Genomic DNA, 22,057 nt, shown 5'->3' on the forward strand with positions numbered 1-22,057 from the left:
AGGAGAATTCCCTAACCCAGGCCTCGCACAGAAAATCTAGAAACCCAGGTAGGGTTGGGGTGACACTTGGACCGACTGCTCCTGCAAGGCCAGATGTCTCCAGCAGGGGGCAGCAAGCACCAAGCTTTGTTTGGCATGGGTCCCTACAGATCCCTACCTCCATTACTTTCTATAACATGGGTTGTGGATACCGTTCTCCTACGGGAGCCCTGGACTCAGCTACTTCTCCACGTAACCATGGACTCTTAAGTCTTACTATTAGTTTCCCATAGTGTGTGAAATACGAATGCTGTCCATTCTTCCTCCCTGACCTCAGCGCCCCAAGTTATACCAATCTTCACCCCAGGGCAGCCTTCTCTCAATCTGACAAGAGACTTCCAAACAACACAAATAAAAGACCACCCCCACAAACACATCTTTATTGTTCAATTAATGAACTAACAGGGAGGGGTGAGTGGACTCGGTCGGGGGTGGCTAGTTTTGAATAGCCAGAAACTCTTGTTAATTGTATACAAAACATGGTTATTAAAAAAAAAAAAAACCACGTAGAAAATGGGTGGGCGAAGCAGGAGCCTTATGAGGACTCAAGGCACCTGGGAATTTGAGACACAGCCCAACCTCACATCTAGAGCAGTGTACCAGGGCTGCACCCAGGACTTCCCTATAGATCAGATACACTCCCTTCTCGCCTTTAAAAAATAATCACTGCAAAACTGCCCTTGAAGGGGCATAATGACCACTGGCCAAGGCACTGCCAGAAATAAAAAGAGCCCACATGGAGCCCTGAGCTGCCTTCTCCAGGACTCAGAACCAGAGCTGGGCTATCCCTGTTCCCCGGGATCCCACAGGGTTCAGCTTTCCCCTGGGAGGAGTGGCCATCAGACACTATACGCAGGCACATACACCCTGGGCTTTGGTCATCACCGTGGGTGGGCAGAGGAGCTGCAGCTGGTCCTGTCCAGCTTGTGTAGACTTAGATGCACTTTGCAGTACAGTCCGGCTGGGAGCTGCTGTGCCGGGCCAGGATAGCACAATCAGCATAGCTAATCGGGATAGCACAGGCAGCATCCAGTGCCTGCTGTGTCCGTGCTGGACTTGGCACCAGGTCCCAGCAATCCATCCGTGACAGAGTGCTCCGAGATAATATCCTCCACACGGGTGATGTACAATAGGGTCAGCAGCACACCAAGAAACTGAGGACAGAGAGGGAGCCGGTGAGAGCCTGCTGGCACATGGGCATCCTTCCCTGGCAGTTCCCTCCCTGGGAACTGGGCTGGGGAAGTCAAGACACCCCAGCACCCACTGCCCAGGCAGCCCCAGGCTGGACCTCCTCTACCCTTCCCAGGAACATGGAGACTTCCTGCCCCTGTACATTAGCATGGCCCCTCTCTGCTGGTCTTCTGCCTCGATCCCAGCTCTGCCACACCTTATCCAGGGGACCCTTGGGAAAGTCACTTCACTCTTCGAATCCTCCATTTCCACTACCGCCACTAAGCAGATGTGCTAATCAGACACACCAACCTTGCTGACGGACTGGAGGCAGAGCCAGTGCAGAGAGAGCAACTGAGACTACTCAGTTTGGCTCTCCTTCCAGACCCCAGCCCTCCCAGAGCCTCTGAACCCTTCATCACTCAGCCCGGCTTCATCTGCACCCACGGACTACCCACCTGAGGAAGCAGGATGCCCAGTAAAAGGCCCGCCATGATGGTATAGTTGTCCATGAACCATATCAACACGGCGTTGGTGCAGCCCCGCACGTGAATGACGCTCTGTGCATTCAGGCGCTGTGCGGGCAGAGGGAGAGTATCGTCAGCATGGGAAGGTGGCCCTGGGTTCTCTAGTGCTGCTCCTGAGATGGCACTGGGGACACTGTGATAGTGCTCTGGTGGTGAGAACTGCTGGGAACTGGCAGAGTGTGCCTGCATGCCTCCCAGATGCCACCCAGGGCTGCACACTGTTACCTGAGCCAAAAGCCTACTCCAGGTATATGTGGAGGGAAACCCTACATGGTTTTAATGTACACTGAAGTTTCTAGAATTACTATGTTACATTTACCCATGAGTGGAAAATCCCTTGCCATGAAACTATTTCATGTACAAATTATTAAAACCATCATCATTTGAAACTTTGTTTCATGTACAAATTATTAAAAACATCATCATTTGAAACTTTGTTCCATGTACAAATTATTAAAAACATCATCATTTGAAACTTTGTTTCATGTACAAATTATTAAAAACATCATCATTTGAAACTTTGTTCCTAGTACAAATTATTAAAGACAAAACCATTTGTGGATGGCACTACCCTCTTCCACATATGAGTAGGACTAATCGGACCCACTGGGTTATTAAAAGATGAAAGAAAAAAGACTGGGCACAGTGATTCCCACCTTTAATCCTAGTGCTCACTCAGGAGGCAGAGGCAGGGGAATCTCTGTGAGTTTGAGGCAGCCTAGTCTACATAGCAATTGCAGGTCAAATGGGGCTACATAGACTTGCCCAGAAAGCTGAGGCCCGGGGCCACCCAAGGACTTTCTCTTCCCCAGGAACTCCTGAGTCCCGGGCAGGTAGTACCAGTGTGAGCTGTCAACAAACTGCAGGGCTGGGCAGGCAGCATGGGAGGGGCCCTGGAAAGTCATGATATCTCACTCAGATAAGCCTGCCTGGAGCAGGGACTCAGCAAACCTGGCCAGATGACCTCCCCTGGCACCCTGGGTCCTTCTGTGAGTGACAGCCAAGGAGAGCTGGGAAATCTGAGTAGCCAGGAGCCCTCTGCTAGAAACCCTCTACTAGCTGAGGAGTGGGACAAAGGGAGCACCATCTGGGAACAAAGGGAGCATCATTTCTGGGGACAAAGGGTTTCCAGGCTGTTACCTCCTTGTCGATTGTTTTGTAGCCACACATGGTGTTGACAACATCTGTCTGAAACAAAAACACATCGGTCACGGTTCTATAGGCTATAATCTGAAGGGCTCGCCTTTTGCAGAAGAGCCAAGGGCTGGGTATACAGTCTGGTGGGTACTGATGGAGCTGAGATCTCCTGCCACCAGGATCAGGCTCCAGCCTATATCTTAGTGACCACCTCCAGGAAATGCCCCAGTGAAGAACCATGGGCAGGCTCCCTCCCTGGGGGTTCATGTGAGGGTCACCCCTCCACCAGCAGCAGTCTAAGCTCTTAGCCGGAGGCACCCCCGTGGCTCCCCGTGGCTGAGCCATGCTGTTCCCATTTTACTGGCTCTCAGAAAGGAACTGCTCAAACCACAACTGGGCCCCTGCCAGCTGTGGTTTACCTGAGGGCAAGGCTGGGTCACTGGCCACGCTCCCCTGCCCCTTCAAAGCTGGCTTCGCCATCAAAGAGCCACAGAAGTTCCTCTCTGAAAGAAGGGCGGCTCTCCAGAGCTTTTATCCCTGGAGTCGCAATGGCTGGGCTCTAGCCCCCATCAAATTCCTTCCCAGGTAGGCCCCAGGACAATGCCCACCACTGCGTGGGCCCTGCTTGGTCCCAACCTCAGCCACAGGGGAAAGGTAGACCCTCAGGCCCAGCCCGGATCCAGCCTGGGTCCCTGCAGTGACAAGGGAGGGGAGCAGCAGAGGACCCCAGCTCTCACAGGGCACCTTCACTTGGTGATGTTCCAGACTCTGGGTGTGGCCCTACCCACGTGTACCCCATTTTCATGGTTACAGGCTGGGGTGGTAGGCACAGCTATTGAAACCATGAACAAGAGACTTTCCAGGAGAATAAACATGTATACGAGTGGTGTATGTATGGTGTGTGTGCTGTGTTGTATGTGTGGTGTGTGTGCTGTGTGTGTGTTATGTTTGTGTGATGTGTGGTGTGTGTTATGAGTGTGTGCGCACGTGTGTCATAATTGCCAGGCTTTTCTGCTCCAGTCTCAAAACTGGGCAGTTCCTGACATACTTGTCACACATCAGGGCTGACAGGTGGTGACCTCACAGCTCAGCATCCCAGATGACTGGGAGGTGACAGCTGAGAGGCTCCCACTGGGGAAAGTGGAGGCTGGCATTTATGTCACCACATGCCGCTGCCCAGGGCTCTGCTGCCAGTGCTCACTGCACCTGCACTGTACTCTGCCTCCAGCGACTGGGTAGAGCCTGCCGCCCCTGCCGGGCACTCTGGCTCTTTGTTGCTGGGCAGAGCCCTGCCAACCCTGGGCAAGTCCCAAGAGGCTAAAGCAACACTACCCGGATTGAGACCCTCCAAAGCTGTTGTAAGGACCGAGTAACTACAACCAAAGAGCCTGGGCCAGGCCCGCACATGCTCACTGACACACTCCCAGAGGAAGCTGCCCACGCATCTCCCATTGCCAGAGCCCCTGGTCTAAGGCAAGCTCAGCCCCGGCCACCACGTCCCACCCACTCCCACTGCCTGCTCCACTTGGGCAGAGTGAGAGCAGTGTTTAGCAAACTGGGTGACCCTCACATCCAGCACCCATGCAGTTACCGTGTTCCTGATGCAGCAGGTGTAGGGCACCCCGCAGGCCAGGGGCCCGGGGGCGCTGCAGTCGTGGTACTGGTTTTTGCTCCAATCTCTGTAGTCCTCCCCGCCACAGCACTTGAACTGAGGGGAAAAGCACCAAGGAAGAGCTGTGATCACTGCCAAGGTCAGGGTCAGATGGCAGGAAGGAGGTGTGCATGTCCAGGGGTGGAGGTGGGGATGGAGGTACCAGAGTGGGATGGGGGCACGAGGGCCCCATGAGGCCATACTTTATTAGGTCAGAGCTATCAAGAGCGGCATGGCCATGAAGAAGGGGGTGAGCCCTCCACTCTGGAGAGCTCACATAGTAAGGCTGGACACTTCAGTTGGACACCAGGTGGTGACTACACTCTGGGAGGGACGTCTGTCCTCGGCAACTGGTCTGCACCTTCTCCTCAAGACTCAACCCCCTGAGGCAGGGGTCTGGCTAGAGAAGACAGCCTCAGAGGCCAGGGCCTGTGGAAGCCCTGCTTCACCCTGACCTTGGAGACCCGAATACCTGCCACAGGCTCTCCCCTTAGCTCCCCCTCCCACCTCTACTCGCTGCACAGGAGTCAGCTTCTTGGGCGGGAAGAACAGAGAACAGTCCTGCAGAGAGTCTAGCTGGGACAGTCCTTCTGGGCTCTGCATAGACTAAGTACAGTCATCTGGGGAGACAAGAGTACTGCCTAAGTGACAAGAACCATGGCCAAGCAGGCCGGCGCACCAACAGGAATACTACAAGTTTGAAGCCAACCTGGACTACATAGTGAATTCTAGTACAACCTGGGCTACAGGGTGAGACACCATCCCCCCAAAAAAACCCACCCCAAATTATACCAATTCCACCTTGGGAGGGGCATGATCTCCTAGGAAGGGATACTGTGTATCTGGGCATAGGGAAGTGGAGAGGTGGGGGTGTAGCTTTATAACTGGGAGGACAGGAAAGGCTGCTGGGAGGATAGGACAGTTCATCTGCAACATGAACAAGGAAAAGACAGTCAACACCCATGTGCAAAGGCCCTGTGAGGGAACAAGGCTGCATCCAGGGAACAACAGCCATAGGTAAATGAGCGATCAGCCAGAGCAAACAGAGCTCTGGGACTGTGTTCCAAGGTAGGAGGCTGACGGATTGGTGTTGTAGGAGGCACTGAGACACAATCTGGGCACCCTTCTGAAGTTGCCACAGTGCCCTGTAGTCCCTTCAGGACTCGGGATCCACAAATGCCTATCTATCAGCTATGTTGGACAAGGGCCATTTGTTCTGCTGCCAGATGGATACACGTTCAAATCTCCACGTCACCACTCCAGCCGGTGGCCACAGGCAAGGCCGTCGCCCTCTCTGGGCCTCGGATGCTTATCTACTAGAAAGAGCGATGCCAACTTCGCCTGGCTGGGTTCTGACTGTAAGAGGAGTCCTGCATGAAGCATTCTGCACGAGGTTCAGTGAACATGAGTCACCTCCTACCCCCACCCAAGGAGAAATTAAACCCCCGAGCCAGCTAGGGGCTGGTTCCAACAAAAGCATCTATCTACCCAGAGTATGACTCGGCTCTCCCAGCCGGGGCTGGCAGGCACATTGCTGGCACAAACAAATCTCCCAGGAGCTGCACCTGTTTCTTCTACAGAGAAGCACAGAGCCAAAGGCCTGGGGTGTGGTGAGGTTGGTCCCCACTGAAGGCTCGCACAGGGGACCAGGCACACCCAATCGCCAGACTCCACCATCACTGTCCTTATCCAGGGAGTGAGGGTGACCCCACCGCACTGGCTCTGCCCTAAGCACCATCATAAACAAACCAAGGGAGTCTCAGCTACAGCAGAGGGAGAGACCAGAGTCAGCTTCTGTGGTGCAGACAAGAAATCCAGGCCTCGGGACTAAGAGGGAGGCAGGCAAGCCCAGGGAAAGGGTGGCTTCTGCTGCAGCTGTAACTGCCGCACCCACATACTGGGCTGGGCCTCGGAGAGAGGAGCAGTGTCTCAAGGGGACACACAATTATCGACACATTCAAAGATGTGTCAGAGAAAAGGGAGGGGTCTTGTTCCGTGTCCAGTGGAGGAAGCTGGAATTAAGAGAGAATATTCTCACCACCTATGAAGTAAAGCTCTCCACACTAGAAGAACTGGGTCCAACAGGCTAGACACCAGGCCAGCCAGTCCCAAAGGGAGATCCTTGCCACCCAGGGGGTGAGCCCTGGGGCTCTGTAAAGTGACCAGAGACATCTGGCTTTGTGGTGAGTTTTCCCATGTTTGAAGGGACCATCCATGGACCAGCACTGGGAACGCACAGGTCAGCTGGCCCCTCACCCCACTCTTTGTAACAGAGGCATGAATCCAGGGCAAGGGTCCTGGAGGTCCCCCCTCTGCCCCTCATCCCCCGCTGCCCGGTCACCTTTTTCTGAACAAAGTCCATGATGTTCTTGAAGTCCAGATCATCGTAGTAGTTCTCGATTCCTCTCCGGATGTTGTCGTTCAGAAAGTCAATGGTCTACCCGGAAGAAATTGCCAAGGAAAAGGAACACACATCAGAGGCCAGCCTGGATTATTCTAGAAGTCCAGGTTAGCATGGAGATGAGACCAACAGTTTCCACCTACCTGAGCAGAAGGTCCCTGACATACCCCACCCTGAACACCTGGCACTGCCCAGACCACAGACATTCACTCCAGGCCCTGCAAGGCTGATCTGCCTGGCTCCAGCTCTGAAGCAGTATGCTGGATCCGGGCCTCAGCCCTCCCAGATCCTGGCATATTCTCTCCCTTGCCCAGCAACAGCTGTGACCATTGGTCCTCCAGCCCATTCTCTGCTCCCATCACCCAACCTCTTGCTTTATAAAGAAGGAAACTGAGTCCCCAGGGGGAAGAAGTCCATGGGGGTGAGAACTGAGAGGAAACAGAGATGAAGACAGACTTTGCTCTGGGTAACAGCAGGCTGGTCAGGACTAGAACCCAGGTCCCCTGACACCCTACGTGGGCTTTTCTTCATCCCTTGGTGCTCTGACCCTCAGGCCACACAGTCCCCTCCCGGTTTGGGAGTGGCCAATCTCCACCCGGAAGAGCGAGTGGAGCACTGGAATGCCAGCCTCTCCCAGTCAGGCTGGGCTGAGATCCCTGGAATACAAAGAGCCCACAGCAGGCACGGCTGGGGCGGGTGAGTGGGCAGCTCAGCCACAGGCTTGTTGTTGTGACAATTGAAGCTTTCAGAGCAGAGGCAGAGTCTGGGCACAAAGGGGCATTCTTGGCTCTGGTACAGGACAGAGTAGCCAGGCAATTCCTGTGGGTGGTGGGACCAGCTCCCAGGCCCTGTTGGGGTTTTGTTTCCCATTGGTGAGCCAACCCTGGGGACCTTTCAGAATTAAGCATTAGAGGCTAGCTAAGCCAAGGGGGAAGGAACATCAAGTCTCATAGTCAAGGGCACAGTCCCCACTGCCACCGGACCCCAGCATCTCTTAATCTCCAAGCCCCCTTCTTTCATCCACAAAGGGAGGCAAATACAGTCAGCCTTCTGGAGGTATCAGGAGTTTGAACCCCACAAAAGTGATTGTGGATGCTGGTCACACTGTAGGTCCTGGTAACACCAGCATCTCTGCATGTGGGAAACAGATCTCTCGAGGTGTCACAGAGGAAGCCTCAGTCCCCAGGGGTGTTAAGGCTCACAGCTTGCCCAGAGGACTTCCTGCAAGAGCGGTAGCCCCCGCATGTGTGAGCATCCTGGAGCTTGCCTGAGACACCTGCAGCCCTGAGACTAGTATACTTGTCCAAGGTTGCCCAGTTTCTGCCTGCCACGCTCTACATTACAGGCTAAGAAGACTCAGGTGTGACTGCCTGTTCCTGAGACCCACAATACTCAGATCGAGCTGTCTGGAGGACCCCATTCCCACCCCGTGATGACCAGCAGCAGCACAGACCTCAAAGGGAAAGAGAAGCCATGGGCTTCTAGGAGAGGCTCTAAGGTCATCAGCACACAGCCCTTCATGGGTCAGGGCAGGGGTTGAGTGGACCCGTCAGCCATACTGCATTGGCAGAACCAGTCAGCTCTCAGCTTGACCTCCGCATCCTGTGCCTCTGGGGGAATGTGGTGACAGGCCAGATGGCTGGGGTGGAGTGGGGATGAATAAGAAACAGGACACCAGGGCGAGGTCTGTGTGCCACCCGCCCGAGTGGGGCAAGGGAATGAGCTCACCAGCCTTGAATGATGCACTGTAGGGGCTCCGCTGGCTGAGCTAGGCTTGTGGGTGACACCGCCATTAGGGTCTTGCCTAGGCCAGGAGGGTAGAAATGTGGCGTGCGCAGTGACTTTCCACTCTCCAGGCACCAGGGCTGGAGACCTGGCTCACCCTGGCCTTCCATCCCCCCCCCCCCCCCCAGCCATCCTTAGATCTCCAGGGAGTCTCTTCTCTCAGGAATGGATAAGGGCAGGGTGGCCAGGCACTCTCACTCTCTCTCTCTCTCTCTCTCTCTCTCTCTCTCTCTCTCTCTCTCTCTCTCTCTCTCTCTCTCTCTCTCCCCCCTCCGTCCCTCCCCTCCCTTCCTCCCTCCCTCTCTCTCCTGATAAGTCTAACTAGTATGGTATGTGCTGGCTGCACTCAAGACAGACCAACAGACCAGGCAGACCCACACACCCATGAGGACCCTATCTCCATCTAGTGAGCTGCCTTAGCCCTGTTGGGGAAGAAGGTCCTGCAGAGAACCTCTTGCTTGACAATACCCAGGGTACAGATGATCTGCCCCGGTGGGGACAGGGCACATAGGGTAGGAACTCCGCTCCCAAAAGCCAGCCATACCACTGTCCCCAGACAAAGCTCTCAACCAGGTCACACCAACAGGAGCAACTCCAGCTAGCAAGATGCCTTTCTCTAGTGCCACTATCACAGGCCACGGAGGGACACATGACCCAGAGCAAGCAAACATCGAAGGCCACGTGATTTTCAAAGTGTGTTAAGCCACCAGATAAAGCCACAAAGACCTTTCTTTCCAGAATTTGTCTTTCGGTCTGCATTTCTAGCCTCAGATACCTCTGCCTCTCCCCAAAGAAGCCGTGGACTATTTTCAATGAATGTGGCATGTAGTGTAATCCTGCATAGACAGGTGTCCCTCCCAGGCTGACTGCCCCAGGATCCAGCCCCTCTGGGGATAGAATTACTCTGGGTCCCCGCAGGCTGCGCGGTTTCTGGGACCTCAGGCTGTGTGGGAGAGGATGTATATGTTTGGGTGCTCAGCCAAGGGGGACTGAGGAACTACCAGCTTTCTCCTGCCCCTGGGTTCAAGGCATCCTAAGTGCTGGCTAGTAATGCTATACCAGGTAAGATAACCAAGTTGGTGCTGCCTGCCAGTCTCTGACCTGGCATCAGGAATGACTAAAACATCCTCTGATCAAGACAGAAAGTGGCTTGCAGTCATCTTGTTTCTATTGGGAGAAGTGGCATGAGGCCTGGGAGACCTACCAGCTAATGCCAAGGCCCTCTGGTGTTTCCGCTCAGTTTTGTCACCTCCGACACCCCTGATACCCTCATGATGAAACCTGGGGTAAGCTAGGACAGCAATAAGTATGGAGAATCCAGCTCAGGTTCTGAGGTCACCAAGTCCCATGCCCATGCCCGGGGTTAAGGCACTGAGCATTTTTCTGCTGGCCCCCAGTTGACCCCTCACCACACACCACACGTGCACAGACCGAGGAGCCACTGGGCTCTGGTGGCTGGGTCCCCCTGCTTGCAGCTGCCTCACCTGGCTCAGGGACACAGTTTCTTCTCACACCCAAGCATCTACCTCTCACTAACTGGCCTCAGCCATATCAGGCTGCTCTCCGAGAGCCTAGCCTGGTGACTAGTACTGTCACCACAAAGCACACTGTCAGAATGAACAGGTAGGCCCATGGTGCTGGACACTGACCTTGTTCTACAATGGCTAAAGAAACCTGCCTTTTCCTGGGGAACACTTCACTTGGGCACCCTCCTCTCCCTCTTCCCCCTCCTCCTCCCCTCCTCTTCTCTCCTTCCCTCCTCCTTCTCATCCTCGCTGACACCTCCCCCACCCAGTAGCTTCCAGTAGCTTCTCCTTCCCCCATGCCCAGCACAGGCCTGGCTCCTGTCTTACAAAATCACATTGCATTAGCGCCAGAAGAGGCAGGCATAATGGTTTGTTTTTGTGGTTGCTGCTGCTTTTGTTGTTGCTTAATGTGGCATTTCCAGACATCACCAAAAGAGAAAGAGAGAGAGAAATTTGGGATCTAGAAAAAAATATATCTAAAGGAGAGAATAAACCAATGCACCATACTCCTCAGCTTCCAGAAATTTTTCTCCAGATCGTTTTTGTTTTGGTTTGGTTTTTTGTTTTCTGTGACAGGGTTTCTCTGGGTAGCCCTGGCTGTCCTGGAACTCACTCTGTGGACTAGGCTGACCTTAACCTCAGTGGTCTGCCTGCTTCTGCTTCCCACGTGCTGGGGTTAAAGGCATCCACCACATGCCCAACTTCAGGTCTTTTAATTTTTTTTAAAAAATAGGGATTTACTTTGTAACCTACATAGGCCTCAAAGTTGCAATCCTCCTGCCTCAGCCTCTCAAGGTCTGGGATTATAGGTGTGCATCACTATGCCTGCTATAGTCTAACAACTTTAAATGTTATGATGAATATACTGTGAATTTTTTTTAAATAGATAGTATCTTGCTGTATACCTCTGGCTAACCTGGTACTCAGTACATAGTTCAAACTCTCAGCAATGCTCCTGCCTCAGTCCCCCTAGTCCTGGGATTACAGGCATGTGTCACTACTTTATATGTTTGCTTTCTTTTCTTTTTGATTCCTTGCTTATGACCCTATTCCCCAAGGATGGCCAAAAACAAAACAAAACAACAAACAAACAAAAACCAAGAAAAAACCTAACCAAAACAAAAAGAACAAGCAAACAAAAAACCCGATAGGTTCTAATTCTCATCTTTCCCAGTTCGGGAGGCCACAAAGATCTGCTCTGAGCCATCCTTGTCTGTAAGCTCATTCCAGAGGGTCCTGCGGCAAACCTACGAGAGAATGCTGAAGCACCTTCAGATAGGTTTATCAGCAGTGGTCTCCATAATGATTCAGTGGAAGTTTGAAGGGCTGAGCAGGAAATGTCCTGGAGGATGGGACACTGGGGGAGGTGCTGGGAGCTGCCTCCACCTTCTCCCAAACACCTCTTCTGCATCCTTTACTATGGCTTTGACATTGGGGTTTTGCTGTTGTTGTTTGGTTGGTCTGTTTTTTTGAGAGTCTGTCTGCATAGCCTTGGCTGTTCTGGAACTCATTGTGTAGCCAAGGCTGGCTTCAAACTCACAGAGATCCACCTGCCTCTGTTTCCTGAGTACTGGAATTAAACCACACCTAGTCTTTGGCATGCTTAGTTTTGAGACAGGGTTTTGGTAGCTGAGGTAGCCTCAAACGTACTAAGTAGTTGAGGGATAGCCTTGAACTTCCCCCACACACTGTGAAGCACACATTTCAGGGGTCATGAGGCCCATAGGGTGTGGGAATAACAGGAAAGTCATTTGTGACCAGGCCCTGGCTTCCTGAAGGTCCCAAGAGGCTCCAAAGCACTCAGCTCAGACTCCTCATTTAAAAGAAGGAAGCTATGTCATGGTCCCAAATGAACTACAGAGCACTGAAATATGACAAATCTGAAAGCCTTGGAGAGGCACATAGGAACCAGGACCAGCTCATTTGGTAGAAACAGGTTTATTAAAGCCATGAATGGTGCTGACCATGAGCTAGCCCCGGGGTTGTGGCAGGAAAGTGCTAACCTAGACCCCGGCAAGGCCACTGGCCAGCTGAGAGCTGTTCACACACAAAAGCATCGCATCGCTATATACAACTGCAATAAATACCTCTCTCTACTTAAGGCTTCTGGGAAATGAACCAATACCTCCTTCCTGCCAACTCAGAGGAGATGGTGTGAGAAGCAGGAAAAAAAGCAAACAAACAATTTAAGGGCCTGGGGTATGGGTGGTACACACTGCTAATCCCAGCTCTTGGAAGATGCAGGCAGTAGGCTGTTGAGGTTTGGTCTTTTGCTATGTATTACTGTAATGCTAAGTGCAGGCCCCCAAACCCTGATTGCTGCCCTAGAGACAAGAAAGTCTATAGATCCAAGTGATGCTTTGTAAACTTGCCTCCAAGTTATTTCTGATTGGTGGAGAAAGATGCTGATAGCCAATAGCTGGACAGGAGAGACATAGGCGGGGTTTAGGATCCCTGGGCTTGGGGGTCTGAGGAGAACCATAAAGGGGAAGAAGGGGAAGAAGGAACAGAGAGGTGCCATGTGTTTAGGAGTTATGAAAACATGGCACCGAGGGCTGGCCAACTGGAGTTAACATAGTAAGTAATAGCTCAGGGTTATCAATAGGAAAGTAGATTCTAATAGCATAGAGGGTAGATAGGCCCAGCTCTTGTGCTGATCAAAGCTTATTGTAAATATAAAGGTTGTATGTGTCTTCTACCCAGGTAGAAACCCTGGCTTGGGATGAAAACATTTCTACAACCGCAGGCCATCTCTACAACCAAGGTCATCTTTGTTACATAGCTAGTTTGAGGCCATCAAACTATAGAGGTCCTATCTCAGAAAACAAACCACAGGTGCACACACACACACACACACACACACACACGCACACACACACGGGGGGGGGCACTGTTGACTCTCCATCAATACAATGGGAACTGTCCCACTTTCCCTCTCCCCTGAAAGCCTTGGAAATCACCCACTAGGAAGCAGACCCTGAGGTCCTCAGTAGGTCAGACTTGCCCAGGGTTGGGTCCCACTATTCCTGTTCTCTCCTGGGTCAGAAAACCACCATTCTCATGCAGGCTGTAGCAGGGATCAGACATGGTGTTCTCTGAGGGTCTCAGACGCCAATTGGTGACTTGGGATCAACTTTCAATGAGTTTCTGGCATGATTTGCCTGTAGCCTGAGACACAGTCATGTTGCCTTGAGACAGGGTCTCTCTACATAGCCCTGTCTGTCCTGGAAATGGCTGTGTAGACCAGGCTGACCCCAAACTCACAAAGATCTGCCTGCCCCTGTCTGCTGCTGAGGCACAGTCTTAACAGGGCCAGGGACCAAGATGTTAGGGACCTGCAGGGTGAGGTCAGGGAAGTGGACAGGAGACCTAGACTTCTACAATGGGCCTTGCTCAAGCCCTACCCATAACACCACCCAAGGAGGAAGAAGGCAGAAGAAGATTACAGAGGGAATCTCTGTGTGCAGCAACAGTAGAGCTCTTGACTAGCATGTGCAAGGTCTTGGGTTCCATCCCAGCATCCCTAAGTCAGAAGACAGCTCTACACCATCACTAATGGGATCCTGGACAAGAAATGCCAAGAAGGGTCTAGTAGAGCGCTTCTCAACCTATGGGCTGCGACCCCTTTGACAAACCTCTATCTCCAAAAAAATATTCACATTATGATGTATAACTAACAAAATTACAGTTATGATGTATCAACAAAACTAACTTTATGGTGAGGGGACTCTCCATAACATGAGGAACCATATGAAGTCTCGCATGTCTGAACCATACATTGAGGACCTGGAGCTCTGAGACTTGTGCCCGCCTATGGGGTCCTCATTTCACAAACAAACACTGCTGGGTCTTGGGTGTTACTCAAGCTGTCCCTCCCCTCAATCGTATGTACATGTCTAAAACACGCATCAAACCCCACCGTCTGTGGTCTGGGGATATCAGTTTCCACTTCCACCTGAGCCGCCATTATGTCTTCTCTGGGTGACTGTCACAGCCTCCCATGTCACCCTTACTTCCTACTGCCTGTTCTCCACTCGGCTGCTAGAGTGAGATGTGAGTCAGGCAAAGTCCTTCCTTGCATATATCTCTAACAACTCACTGCCTTTCAAAGTCACCCAGGGCACCTAACCCTTGGCCTATGAGGTCCAACGTACACCCCCCGAGCCAGCCATCCAACCCCGCCTTCCATCTTCCCCTCCACACCTCACCCTACTAGTCCAGTAGACCCCCCCACACACACACCCATACTCTTCTGCCAACCTGCCCAGAGGCTCTGCCCACCTCTGCCCTCCTAGCCACTTAGCATGATGCAGAGCTGCATGGCCTGGGCTATCCTAGTTTACCTAACCCTCTTCTTAAGAAAACCATCTGTCTACCCTGCCCATGGCAGCACCCTGGGTACAGCCCAGAGCATACCCATGGGCGCTTGGTACACATATGGCCAATGATGAACCCACAGGCCTACCTGGTTCCGGAAGATCAAAGCCACTATGCCACCAATAAGCTCCATGACCAGGCAGATCCCCAGGATATACATAAACTGTAAAACAAGATGAAGAGATTCATTTGGGGGTTTGTGGGAAGGCTCAAGGGACTCCCCACCTGTGCTGAGATCAACCGTAATAAGGCACTAGCCCTCCCTGACTGGGTCTTGCGGCTACTCCTAGAGAACACAGGGCTGTGCAAGAGAAGCCTTGAATCTAGAGACTCGTGATTTCCCCAGGGGTCCTCAGTGAGGTCTAGATGAACAGTGGGCTCTTCCTCCCTCTAACACACCAGAGGAAACAGGCCTGGGCACCACTTCCAGTCCCTGACTCCCCACAACAGTCCTAACAGCTCAGAAGAGGTTTCCTAGTCAACCAAGTATAGAAGGGGTCCCTGAGGTTTGGAAGACACACGCTCCATTCCCTTACCCTGCCCAGAGGTTCCTCCTGCCTCTCACCCCCCCCCCAGTCCCTTTTCATGACGCAGAGCCTCATGGCCTAGGCTTCCCAAGTCACCCAACCTCATCTCTTTAGTTACTCTATGGGAACCACCCATCTACCCTGCCCACGGCAGCACCCCGGGTTAATAGATACTGATCAAATATATTCTAACAACTTCCAGCCTTGGGCAGTACCAAGATCCTGCTTGTGTGACTATAAAGGTATCCCCTCAGATAACAGAGGAAGTGAGTCTTCACACTCCGGGTCCCCAACATTGGGGTGTTGTCCCTCAGCTATAGACGGGTTGTGTTGACTAAGACCATCCACCTGACGGACATGTGATCCGAGCCAGGTCCTCCAGTGTACTAGGACTCCAACCAGAGTGTCCAAGAAAGATGCCCTTAGCTCAGCAATAAAGACTCTGAGCCCAAGGATGACCAGGGATAGCAGGCGGTGGCAAACAGGCTGCCCAGCCTGGCCCAGTGGTGCTGTTAGCATGCGCAAGCCTGATGATTCATCACACCCCACCCCCACCCCCTGGCTTTGCCTGCTTGCAGCTAACTGCCATTTCTCCCATGACAACCGAGAGCACAGAGATCCCAGCATCTCTGTGACAGCAGTATTCAAGTCAGCTGCACCCGCTGATGTGAAGTAGATGGGGCGGACCTGGACCACTGTGCTCCAATGACTCCTGGTTCAGGAAATGTTCTAGGGTGGCTGGATTGTGTAAGAGGCAGAAGGAATTGAACTGGCCAGGGGAGAGGGACAGCTCTTCAGCTTTCTCAGAGACAGCAAGAACCACTCCCTATGTACCATGAGGGTTGGGAGGAGCCACTTACCGACTGCAGAAGGCACAGGTTGTCCCGGAGGGAAGCCAGCACCCCGATGAAGGAGACGATGAACATGACCACCCCAAGGAGGATGAGGATGATGGCGGGGGCCAGGAAGGCACTCTCCAGGGTTTTGTATTTCTGCCGCTCTGCCTCTGCGTAGATCCCCACCGACAGGACCAGGCCCCCAATCAGCTGCAAGAGAAATAGAAGGTGAGGGCCCATGGAGGTGTGATAGTTCCGTTGGAGCATTGCTTGCCTGGCATGCAGGAGGTCCTCCTCTGTCCACTGCTGAGCATAAACCAGGGGCGGTGGTGTATGCCTATAGCCCCAGCACTGAGAAGTAGGGTCAGGAAGATCAGAAGTTCAAAACCATCCACACATGAATTTCAGGACAGCTGGCCTACATGAGACCCTGTCTCCCATAGATAGATAGATAGATAGATAGATAGATAGATAGATAGATAGATAGAGATAGTCACTAACGTGGCTCTAATCCATATGAGTGCTGTCATTGTAAGAAATTACAGGCTGGGAGAGTAGCTCAGTCGGTCAAGTGCTGCAGATGTCCTGGGTTCAATCCCCAGCGCTGCATAAGCCGGGTGGTGGTTTATGCACTGGCCAGTTAAGAGCAGAAGAACTAGCAGTTAAGTCCTCTCTGGTTCCATTCAGGCTTGAGGCCAGCCTGGGATACACAAGACCCTGACTGAAGAGGAATGAGAAGGAAATAGTGAGATTATTACAGAGAAACACACAGAAGGAAGGGCACAGGAAGATGCATAAGGCAGACATCCCCCTGCGAGCCCTGGAGAGGGCTTGGAACTCGCCAGAACTTAATCTTAGGCTCTGACCCACAGACTGTGAGGAAGGGGAACTCTGTGGTGGTGTGCTATAAAAGCCCCTGAAGACAGGTACTAACTATAGAGGACAGCGCTCATGGACCAGGGATACACCACTGCCTGCAGAGTCAGAGAACATGAGTCTCCGCTCCGGGACAGACATTCACCAGGAGTCCACATTCTCATCTGAGTAATGGGTATGAACACACTCATTCCGTTCCTGCTCACCCCACAGCTTGTTGATAGGTCTTATGAGATGATAAAGATGGACGTTCTAGAAACACGGGGTACAGGGTCACCGACATGCATACTCAACAGGCATGCCGCCCCAGGGGCTTTTCCCAGCTGTTCAGAGACAGACACTTCACTCGGTATAAAATCACAAGCAAGGAATTTCCCTTCAGAATGACTGTTGAGAAGGCTGAAGGTCAGAACAGGACAGGAGAGATTTCTAGGGGATTTAGGTACACTCTCTCTCTACTTACTAGCATTTTAACACTGAGACATGGTACACATTTTAGCCACACAGGCTTACCACATGGCCTTCTGTTCCTCCTTAGCTTCCCCCTGACATCCCAGGGCACGATCCCCCAAACCCTTCTCTGAGTGTGTTCGGTTGTTATGGGTCTCGTGAAGCCTTGGGGAGCCACAGTATTAAACACTGAAAATCCCCAACTGCCGTGGTCTACATGCTTGTGATTTTTACCTCCCAGGAGGCTAAGTGGGAGGGTTCCAGGTTAGCCTACATTAGAGATGCGCTCCCATTTTCTCTCCCTCCCTAACCCTACACACAATCTCATGTAGCCCAGGCTGGCCTTGAACTTGCTGTGTAGCCCAGGAAGACCTTAAACTGCTAATCTCCCCACCTCTGCCTCCCAAGTCCTGGGATGACTGCACGCACCATCACTCTGGGATTTGTGCTTATTAGTATTAAATAGACATCATTTTTAAAAATTTGCATTGCATTTGTCTACTTACTTGGGGAGAAAGGCAGCCTGTGGAAGCCAGAAGACAAATTCCACCATGCGAGAACTGAATACCGAACTCAGGTCAACAGGTTCATGGCAGGCACTCTGATCCAGAGAGCTACCTCACTGGCCTTTATTTACCCCCTGTGCTGGTTTGAATATGCCTGGCCCAGAGAGTGGCATTTAGGAGGTGTGGCCTTGTTGGAGGAAGTGTGGGGGTGGGCTTTGAGGTCCTACGTAAGCTCTGCCCAGGACAGAAGAAACCCTTCTCCTCGCTGCCTATAGAAGAAGACAGTCCTCCTGGCTGCTTTCAGATCAAGATGTAGAACTCTCAGCTCCTTCTCCAGCATCATGCCTGCCTGGATGCTGCCATGCTTCCTGGTATGATAACAGACTGGACCTCTGAAACTGTAAGCCAGTCCCAAATAAATGTTTTCCTTTGTAAGAGTTGCCTTGATCCTGAATTCAAATCCCAGCAAAAACATGGTGGCTCACAACCATCCGTAACAACATCTGGCACCCTCTTCTGGAGTGTCTGAAGACTACAGTGTACTTACATATAATAAATAAATAAATCTTTAAAAAAAACAAAAAAAAAAGAGTTGCCTTGATCACGGTGTCTCTTCACAGCAATGGAAACCCAAACTAACACACCTCCCTAAACATAATTCCAGGACAGGCAGATTTTGACAGTTCAGAGTAGACACACACACACACACACACACACACTGTCACTGAAGAAGCCTGGTCAGTATCTATACCCCATGTCTGCAAAAGAACGTGGACTGCACTTTCCCACAGGCTTCAAGGTCAGACATCACTTCCCCCAAGTCTGCACAACCAAGGATTCTGGCACCGGAGCTGTGTATTCTGAAGGGCAGGGAACGAGCACTAGCTCTATGAACTTTTCCAGTCCACAGCAAGCAGTAAGGAGGAATAACAGAAGCCATGTCCAAAGTGAGAGAAATGTGGGAAATCACTGACAGTGTTAGCGAGCTACGCTGGCGACTCAGCAAGCACTCAGAAGCACAGAGGCTGCCCCACAATGACTTCCAGCCTTTCAGTGGCCATAAGAGGCTCCTTATAGCCTATGGTAACCTCACATAGTGCCAAGGCTATCCTGTGTTAAGGGATGTGCCTGCTTCCGCCTGAGCTCAGAGAAGTGACAAGCATGGCCAGGAGCCACACCTCTAAGACACAGAAACAGCTGATGGGATGATCACCAGAAAACCAGCTCTCTTGGATCCAGAGTCCTCTTCGATTTGAAGCTGAGTCTTCCTGGTTTGCAAAGACTTGCTACATTCTGGTTTTCTGAGACCCACCTCCTTGTCTAGAAAGAAGGTCTCTGTGGTATACATGACCAGGAGGGTTGACAGCATGGAGGGAAACAGCTGGCAGTTCTGTATGAGCAGGTTAGAAAAACTCTGGGCAAAGGGATGCAAACAAGTACAGCCTGGGCTACATGAGACCCGAGATATATATATATATATATATATATATATATATAGAGAGAGAGAGAGAGAGAGAGAGAGAGAGAGAGAGAGAGAGCGCTCACGAGAGGGAGTGGGAGAAAAGAGAAGAAAGAAGAAAGAGGAGGAGGAGGGAGGAGGAGAGGAGGAGGAGGAGGAAGAAGGAGGAGGAAAAGGAAGAAGAAGAAGAAGAAGAAGAAGAAGAGGAGGAGGAGGAGGAGGAGGAGGAGGAGGACTCCACACTCACGGGGCTGCTCACTGCATCCTAACCCTGTGTGGGTCAGCCCCAAGACACCCGCACCTCGGGCCTCTGGATGCACTTCACAGGAAGAGAGTGAGGCTAGGCTTGGCCTGGGCTTCTGTACCCTCAAAGCCTGTCTCCCAGTGTCACTCCTACTCCAACAGGGCCACACCCCCTAATCCTTCCTAAACAGTCCACAGACTGGGGAATCACACCACCCTTCACACCACCATAGATGGTGCCATTCCACAGAGCCCAGGCATTGTCAGAGTCCAGGCATTGAGGCAATCAAATAGGCGGGGACCCAGTGTTCTTGAGGGGAGGAGGGGGTGGGGCTTCATGGAGTCTGTGGGGGGAAAGTTTGAGTCTCATCTTGTAGCCAAACTGTACAGCCCATCCACGTTAGTATTTTATGGATTGATTCCATACGTTCTGCAAGGTTGTAAGCATCGTGGTCCTAAAGCTGTCCTCTCTCCTACAGGATGGGCTCTGGGTCCTAGCATCTCCCCTCTGCTGGCTGCCCTCCTACCCACTTCCAGACCCCAGGCTTGTCCCCACCCCTCTCTCCGGTCTGACTCTCTGCTTCTGCTTGGCCTTTAAATCCATCCCTTAAATCCCAGAGCTGCAGGACAATTTCATACACAGCCCATCTCAGCCCTCGGCAGAAGGACAATGGGTGGATTCTTTTATTTTTACAAGCTCCCTGGAGCCCTGGGACCACTCCAGGACAGCCCTGCTGCCAGTAAAACCAAACTTCCTTTGGTGTGATCGCACCCCCCTGCCCCACCCCCACTCCCCATCAAACACCATTACTATTGCCTTGCTAGGGCTAACCAGGGGCAAGAGCTCCTGGCCTCCAAACCCTGGGCAAAATTTCCACAGCAGATCAGAAAGCCCAGGCCTGCTGGGCGTGGTGGCGCACGCCTTTAATCCCAGTACTCGGGAGGCAGAGGCAGGAGGATTTCTGAGTTCGAGGCCAGCCTGGTCTACAGAGTGAGTTCCAGGACAGCCAGGGCTACATAGAGAAACCCTGTCTCGAAAAACCAAAAAAAAAAAAAGAAAGCCCAGGCCTCCTGACTCCCTCATTACCATACACCTCGCCATCATAGACCCATCCCTCAAGGTCAAAGTGACCCTTCACACTGTCCCCATACCAGCACAGGCTAACCCAGCACAGGCTAACCCAGGGTCCCTGAGCAGGTGTTCAGAGCATCGCTGATCAGGACAAGAAGCTGGCATGAATCTTCCCGGGAATTTAACATTTTCCAAGTGATATTTACATCTCTGATGACATCAATTCACCCATCTGGGTATAAAGTCATCAGTCAATGACAGTGCAATCCAGTCCCCTCCTTCGCTAATTATAGCCCTGCCCCAGGCAGCCAGCCTCCCCAGCTCCGGTGCAGGAAGCAAACAGATCATTTGTCAAACTGGATGGCTTCAGCTAAACAGGCATAGGGTAGGGGCACAGGCCACACACAACTGGGACACGGTGGGAAATGAACGTGACGCCGGCAGTCTGTGGCTAGGCCTTAGGCTGTGGGACCAAGCTGCCTCTTTGCCCTTCTGTTGTCCAGGATGAACTGGGTCCTTTCAGAACCAGCCTGGGGCTCAGCTTTCTCATGGGCAGAGCCAGGCCCAGCTATACGAAGCTGCCGGGAAACAGGCCATCCTGTGTGGTGCCCAGCACCTGTAGGTCCTCAGGATGCATCTGGTTGGTGCCTGGCTAGCTCATCCCATCTGGAACAGCCTTCCACTTAAAGGAGTCTATGAGGTCTTCTTCCAACCCTAATCCACATTACAAGCTCCTGCTGTGTCCCCGGTGAACTGCCAGGCTTCACCCAAGGCCACAAGGACTCAAAATCGGATAGGGAGCAAATGCCTGTCCCACGGATGGATTCAGAGAGTCTCTGGAACATTGGGCTGCAGGGAAAGTCATGTCTTTTTTTTTTTAACTGAGTGTCTCTCAGGGTATAAAACTTGTAATAAAGGCTTGCCCCCCAGGGTGGGGCTGCTGGGAGCTGGTGGAGCCTTGAGGAGGTGGACCAAGTCATTAGATCACGGCGCAGAGGTCCCAAAACAGTGAGCCCAAATGAACCTTTCCCCTTCCGAGTTAATTAGCTCAGGTAACTTGTTACAGTACTGCGGTGCGGACTAACACTGCCTCTAACTGCAATATACTCTCCAGTCTTACCAATGGAGGCGACTTAACAGTACTGGTGATGGTCACTGATGGATTCCAGCATGTCTCCCCGTGCCTCTGTCCCAGCTGTATAGAGCAGGAAGGAGCAGTGAGAGGCAGGAGACAGGAGCTAGCTTTCTGGGCCTGCCTTGGCGTGGGTGCATCCTTACTCTGATTCCTAGGACACTGTCAGATAGTAAAATAAAGCCCGACGCCATAACAGAGCATCTTTTTAATGCATGTATGTGTCTTGTCTACATGTGTGTCTGTGTACTAGTTATGTGTCTGACACCCAAAGAAGCCAGAAGAGGGAGTCAGATCCTCCGGGGCTGGAGTTATAGATGGTTGTGAGCTGCAGTGTGGGTGC

General features: G+C 52.2%; 1 protein-coding gene across 1 annotated transcript in view; it reads right to left on the bottom strand.

Annotated features, from left to right (window-relative positions):
* Positions 1 to 391: 391 nt before the first annotated feature.
* Tspan15 (tetraspanin 15) overlaps positions 392 to 22,057 on the bottom strand; it is a 41,009-nt gene continuing 19,343 nt past the window's right edge. The window contains exons 2-8 of the mRNA XM_021174820.2: positions 16,001 to 16,186; positions 14,702 to 14,776; positions 6,866 to 6,961; positions 4,465 to 4,581; positions 2,877 to 2,924; positions 1,668 to 1,784; positions 392 to 1,193 (exon numbers count right to left, since the gene is read on the bottom strand). Coding sequence (XP_021030479.1) covers positions 1,044 to 1,193; positions 1,668 to 1,784; positions 2,877 to 2,924; positions 4,465 to 4,581; positions 6,866 to 6,961; positions 14,702 to 14,776; positions 16,001 to 16,186 — 789 coding nt within the window. The 3' untranslated portion in view covers positions 392 to 1,043. The remainder of the gene's footprint in view (positions 1,194 to 1,667; positions 1,785 to 2,876; positions 2,925 to 4,464; positions 4,582 to 6,865; positions 6,962 to 14,701; positions 14,777 to 16,000; positions 16,187 to 22,057) is intronic.

The sequence above is a fragment of the Mus caroli genome, unplaced genomic scaffold (assembly GCF_978045245.1).
Source record: "Mus caroli unplaced genomic scaffold, Mus_caroli_1 scaffold_9, whole genome shotgun sequence".
Taxonomy (NCBI): Eukaryota; Metazoa; Chordata; class Mammalia; order Rodentia; family Muridae; genus Mus; species Mus caroli.